Genomic DNA, 6,000 nt, shown 5'->3' with positions numbered 1-6,000 from the left:
AATTCGAGTCCATTTTTAATATTAATTTCTTTTTTCTTTTGGTCTGATATCTATGCCAAAAGCTGTATTATATTTATAGTGAAATATAAACATATTCATTCGTTTTTCTTCATATTTCATTTCCTTTTGAATATATATTTCTTTTTTTTTTTCCTTCATAAAAAGAATTAATATTGATTTTTATTCATTTTTCTAATAATTGTTGATTAATTGGCCTGATTTCCATGTCCATTAGTAACATCTATATATCTAGGGAAAATGACACTTTTTCTCCCTGAGTTATATATCTATAGCATTTTTTCCCCCTAAATGATTGAAGTGGCTGTTTTTCCCCCTGAAATGTTAATTGGACATATTTACCCTTAAATTAAATATTTAATTTATTTTTTTTCTCCACCAAATTATGACCATAATTTGGTTCAAACTAAACAAACACTATAGCAACCAAATCGAAATATTCCAATTACAATTTAGAATCGAAATTCGATATTTAGAGTTTGTTAAAATCGTGAACCGGAACGGACGGTTCATGTTCCGAACTGAAAAAATAAAATACATTTATTGTTGAATTTAGACTATTTTAAAATAAAAAATACAATTTTAAAATAAAGACGGTTCAAAATCGCGAATCAGATCCGGAACCGCCGGTTCACGGTTCAAGATTCAAATAAATTGACATTTAAATATTGGGTTCTAGATATGAATTATAATCGTAAACTATTAATTCGATTGCTTTAGTATCCGGTTCAATTCAAACCGAACTGTGGTCATCTCTACGTATACGCAATAATTTGTTGGAGTAGTAAAATAAATAAAATGTTTACTTTAAGGGTATAAATGTCAATTTAATATATAAGGGGGGAAAAAGCACCACTTTTAGAATAATTGAGGGGGCTAATGTGCTTACCTAAATAATTGAGGGGGAAAAAGTGCTATAAGTATATAACTCAGGGGTAAAAAGTGTCATTTTCCCATATATATATATATATATATATATATATATATATATATATATATATATATATATATATATATATATATAAGTAAAATCCTCCTAACAAATTTTCCCCCCAAAATTTTTGTAGTAAAACTTATTTGGTAAGTAAATGTCAAATGGAAATTAAATAATAATAATAATAATAATAATAATAATAATAATAATAATAATAATGTTATTACCTTAAATAAATAAATTATTATACTTTCCCTTAAATAAATAAATTATTTTATACTTTCATTTTGAATTAGTATTTTCTACCTATAAATACAAGAGCTTCTTCAATCAAAGAATCTCAGACTCATCTTTCTGATTTCTTTTTGTATGAATTTTCTACATTTTTCTAACTATATTCTCACGTACTTCAATATATATGTTTTGCAGTTTGGACATCATGAATAGCTTCATCAACGATATCTTCTTGAAACTCGCCCAAGAGGTGACTCGCTTGGCCCACTACAACAAGAAGCCGATATTGTTGATGTGATTATCGGCTTCTTGTTTTAGTGGGCCAAGCGAGCCACCTCTTGGACGAGCTTCAAGAAGATATCGTTGATGAAGCTATTCATGATGTCCAATCTGCAAAACATATTGAAGTACGTGAGAATATAGTTAGAAAAATGTAGAAAATTCATACAAAAAGAAAGCAGAAATATGAGTCTGAGATTCTTTGATTGAAGAAGCTCTTGTATTTATAGGTAGAAAATACTAATTCAAAAGGAAAGTATAATAATTTATTTATTTAAGGTAATAACATTATTATTATTATTATTATTATTATTATATATTATATTATTATTATTTATTTAATTTCCATTTGACATTTATTTACCAAATAAGTTTTACTACAAATATAAATATAAATATATATATATATATATATATATATATATATATATATATATATATATATATATATATATATATATATATAGATATAGATATAGATAGATAAGGCCATAGTAATTACTCCGTACTATTTAGGGAGTATGGGCCGCATCAATGCCCAAATGAGCCCTAGCCCAATAAAAGGGAAAATGTTTGGTAGTATATCCATTTCCAATTTTCCACAGCAGTCCAGGGAGCTATAAAAGGAGTACTGCGTATTGTTCGTCCTCTTCATCACGCGCGCACAGTCACTCACTCTCTCGTTAGCAACTCGCCAGCCTGCAATCAATTTTTCGTGGTTGTGATTCATGGCCACTCAAGGTCAAGTCATCACCTGCAAAGGTACTGTTCATTCTCGATTCTGCGCATATCTGATATGTAGGTTTATGCGGGGAACTCAACTCGCACGGATTTGCTACCAGTTGATGTAATTCTGTAAGGTTGAGAGGGATCTGATCGTGGTTAATGTGATTTTTTTTGTTTGTTTGATTGTTTGTGATTGTGATTGTGAAGCTGCGGTAGCCTGGGAACCCAACAAGCCCTTGGTGATCGAGGACGTGCAGGTGGCGCCGCCGCAGGCCGGGGAAGTCCGAGTTAAGGTTCTCTTCACTGCTCTCTGCCACACCGATGCTTATACGTGGAGCGGCAAGGTCTATTCCTCTCTTTCGCCTTTTCTCACTCGTGTGTGTATGATAAAAATGGTGTATATGATGGAATTTTGTGATGTGTTCGGTTTTCTACTATTTATTTGAGCAAGGGAAAGATGTACAAGGAGCAAGGGAGCTTGGATTTGACCTTCCTAATTTAAGATTGCTGTAATTCTGAACGTGAATTGTTTATACATGTTCTAAATGTTTTGGTGGTGGTTGGTAGATAGACTTGCAATATTTTTTTAGTGCTTCATTTTATATTGAAATGTAATTATGTAAACATGTTTCCTGTAACCAATAAGAGTTCTCCAATTACTAAATAACTACTACAATGTTTCGGGAAACTTTCTGAATTCTGATATCTGAAATGAAATGTTTTAATTGAAGAGTGCAAACTACGAAATTGTTTTGTTTGATTTTAGTAAGAAGTGTTTTGTATTATTATCTGAGACATTGTGTCTTTTCTCTCTGAAGGATCCTGAAGGTCTCTTCCCATGTATCCTTGGTCATGAAGCTGCAGGGTACGTGGCTATGTGCTCATTGTGTATCATAAAATCTTAATTAAAATCATTGGTTCAATGTTCATTTTTCATTGTTTTTCTTAATTGAAAAAAATGCAGTATAGTGGAAAGTGTTGGTGAAGGTGTGACTGAGGTGCAGCCTGGAGACCATGTTATACCTTGCTATCAGGCAGAATGCAAGGAGTGCAAGTTTTGCAAATCGGGAAAGACCAATCTTTGTGGAAAAGTGAGGAGTGCTACTGGAGTTGGGATCATGATGAATGACCGCAAGAGCCGATTTTCAATCAATGGAAAGCCCATCTATCACTTCATGGGAACCTCTACGTTCAGTCAATACACAGTTGTCCATGATGTTAGTGTTGCTAAGATTGACCCAAATGCTCCTTTGGACAAAGTCTGCCTTCTTGGCTGTGGTGTTCCAACAGGTGATGTTTTTTGTTTTCTTGAATCTGATTAAAATTTTAACCTGCCTGTTAATTTTCCTTTATAGCTGATTGATAGTGTGAATATGACATTATCTCTATATGTACTTCACATATACCCTTCTTTCAACCCCAGCTTGTGACTCCTAATACATTTAAGAACTAGGGGAAAGAAAGAACAGAGGCAACTGAGAAGAAGAGATAAAGAGAACAACAAAATGTTAATCATAGAATGTCCCCTACTTTATCTGATTTTGAACTTGTTACCTTTATTGCTTCTAAGTCCCTCATGTCTGTAGACTTCTATAACTATAGCTTCGTTGCCCTATTCATCGGGAGAAAATAAAATGACAAGATTTCAACACTTCATACCAGTGGTTGTTTATATTGTCAATTTCTATCTGTTTTTGTTGTTCTTTACAAAACTCAAGCTTTAACTGATAAATATTAACTGCTTTTCTTCTCCCATGAGGAATTCTTGTTGCACGTGGATGACATTTTTATCTTAGGGAGTTTATTCTGTGCATTTTCAGATCGATTGAACTTGTATCAATTCTTTCATCAATGTTTTGTGTATGAAACTAAAACTACGTTAGCATATTGTTTTTAGTTATTTACATCTTATATTTTTGGTCTTCAGGTCTTGGAGCAGTTTGGAACACTGCAAAAGTTGAAGCAGGTTCTATTGTTGCTGTCTTTGGCCTTGGGACTGTTGGTCTTGCTGTAATTTCCTGACAATACTGTTGTGTTGGTAATCTTGTTCTTAATCACTTTATTCTCCAAGTAACAATGAGCTTTTAATTGCTTCGTAGGTGGCAGAGGGTGCTAAAGCTGCTGGTGCCTCACGAGTCATTGGGATAGATATCGATAGCAAAAAGTTTGACACAGGTAGCTTGATCTTGCATTGACGACCTATATATATTAGTTGTGTGCTGTTGTCATAAACTGATTACACATCAGTGAATTTTATGCATGTGATGGACTGATGGAGCGTTCTTTGTATCTTGATCTCCAATACACTAAGAATAAGTACTTGGATAATTTTTCATGTATATTCGGGCAGTCATAAATATTTTTGTGTGTATCAAGGCATAACATTTTCCACGGATAAACTAACATGATTATTTCATTTTCCTTCAATGCAGCTAAGAATTTTGGTGTGACTGAATTCATCAATCCAAAAGACCATGACAAACCAATACAGCAGGTTATTGTAGATCAAACTGATGGTGGTGTTGACTACAGCTTCGAGTGCATTGGGAATGTCCAAGTGATGAGGGCCGCTCTAGAGTGTTGTCATAAGGTGACAATGCACATAATTACTGTTCTCGGTTTTTTTTTTTTTTTTTTTTTTTTTTTTTAAGATGCAAAAAACTGTATGGGGTGCCATTATTTAAGATCCAAAAAATCTTTTGAAATTGTTGTAGGGATGGGGAACATCAGTTATTGTAGGCGTTGCAGCATCCGGCCAAGAGATAGCAACCCGTCCATTCCAGCTGGTGACAGGCCGTGTTTGGAAGGGAACTGCATTTGGCGGTTTCAAGAGTCGCTCACAAGTACCATGGCTCGTGGAGAAATACATGAAGAAGGTGAGTGAATACACCAACGTCCCCTACTTTCTTCCCTCTATTACAGTGCAGTGAAGAGCTGTCAAAACAAGTCCAACCCGCCGGGTTGAGGCCGTTTAATATGTATTTTAGACGGGCTGGGTTTGAGAATTTCCAACCCATCGGGCTGGCTCGTTTAGCCCGTCAGCCCGCCTAACACGTGTTGGGTTGGAAAAATCCCAACCCGTGTCTGGATGAACCAGAGACGGCCAGTCCGTATGGGTTGGACTAACCCGTTTTGACAGCCGAGTGCACCTTATGTGTTTTCTTTTTCCCCTGAAATCACACCATTGACTGAAATGAAATGCCCATTTAACAGGAAATCAAAGTGGACGAGTACATCACCCACAATATGACACTTGCAGAGATCAACCAAGCTTTCGATCTGATGCACGATGGAGGCTGCCTTCGCGTCGTGCTGAATATGGATGCATAAGCTTCTTGTTAAGCGGGCTTTCAACTTTTTGTTTGGTTTGGACTCCTCTCCTTCAGTTGGATCACTTCAATAAGATGCTATTTGTTGATTATCTGTTTTTGGAGACATGCATTGTTGGCAATCCCTATTTACATCTTTAAGCTTCCTCATTTATGTTTTGTTAGTAACCCATTAAAGGTATGGGTCTCATCTGTGAATTGTTGGAGGACCTAAACCCTACAAAAATTGAATGAAAACCCCCATTGAGCATCCCAACTTCAGACCCCAAATAACAGATGTTCATGTCTGTCAATTATCTGCCTTCATTTTCTAAGGATCTGGTGGTCCTGATTTGAGGCAATTGAGGTTACAGTTTCTAGTTTTTTGCTAGCCGACAGATCTAAAATCCTTAGATAATGTATTTTGCCCTTATAATTACTACTCTCTGATTAAAAAAGAAAAACTTTTTATTGTCATAAAGTACGGGTGAATTCCCTACT

General features: G+C 34.9%; 1 protein-coding gene across 3 annotated transcripts; it reads left to right on the top strand.

Moving 5' to 3' along the window:
* The first annotated feature begins 2,106 nt into the window (after window positions 1-2,106).
* LOC109173835 (alcohol dehydrogenase class-3) lies at window positions 2,107-5,776 on the top strand. Of its 3 annotated transcripts, none has more exons than XM_019323160.1 (9): window positions 2,107-2,227; window positions 2,399-2,535; window positions 3,010-3,056; window positions 3,156-3,481; window positions 4,119-4,201; window positions 4,291-4,366; window positions 4,624-4,781; window positions 4,906-5,067; window positions 5,405-5,776. In XM_019323160.1, the coding sequence occupies exons 1-9, from the start codon at window positions 2,194-2,196 to the stop codon at window positions 5,519-5,521; spliced, it is 1,140 nt and encodes a 379-aa protein (XP_019178705.1). In that variant the 5' UTR covers window positions 2,107-2,193; the 3' UTR covers window positions 5,522-5,776. The 3 variants fall into 3 exon arrangements, with proteins under 3 accessions (XP_019178705.1, XP_019178707.1, XP_019178706.1); XM_019323162.1 differs by having other exon boundaries at window positions 4,906-5,124; window positions 5,403-5,776; XM_019323161.1 differs by having other exon boundaries at window positions 4,906-5,111; window positions 5,334-5,417.
* The last annotated feature ends 224 nt before the right edge of the window (window positions 5,777-6,000 follow it).

The sequence above is a fragment of the Ipomoea nil genome, unplaced genomic scaffold, assembly GCF_001879475.1.
Source record: "Ipomoea nil cultivar Tokyo-kokei standard unplaced genomic scaffold, Asagao_1.1 scaffold0482, whole genome shotgun sequence".
NCBI classification, from domain to species: domain Eukaryota; kingdom Viridiplantae; phylum Streptophyta; class Magnoliopsida; order Solanales; family Convolvulaceae; genus Ipomoea; species Ipomoea nil.
This window is presented reverse-complemented; position numbering and strand designations above follow the sequence as displayed.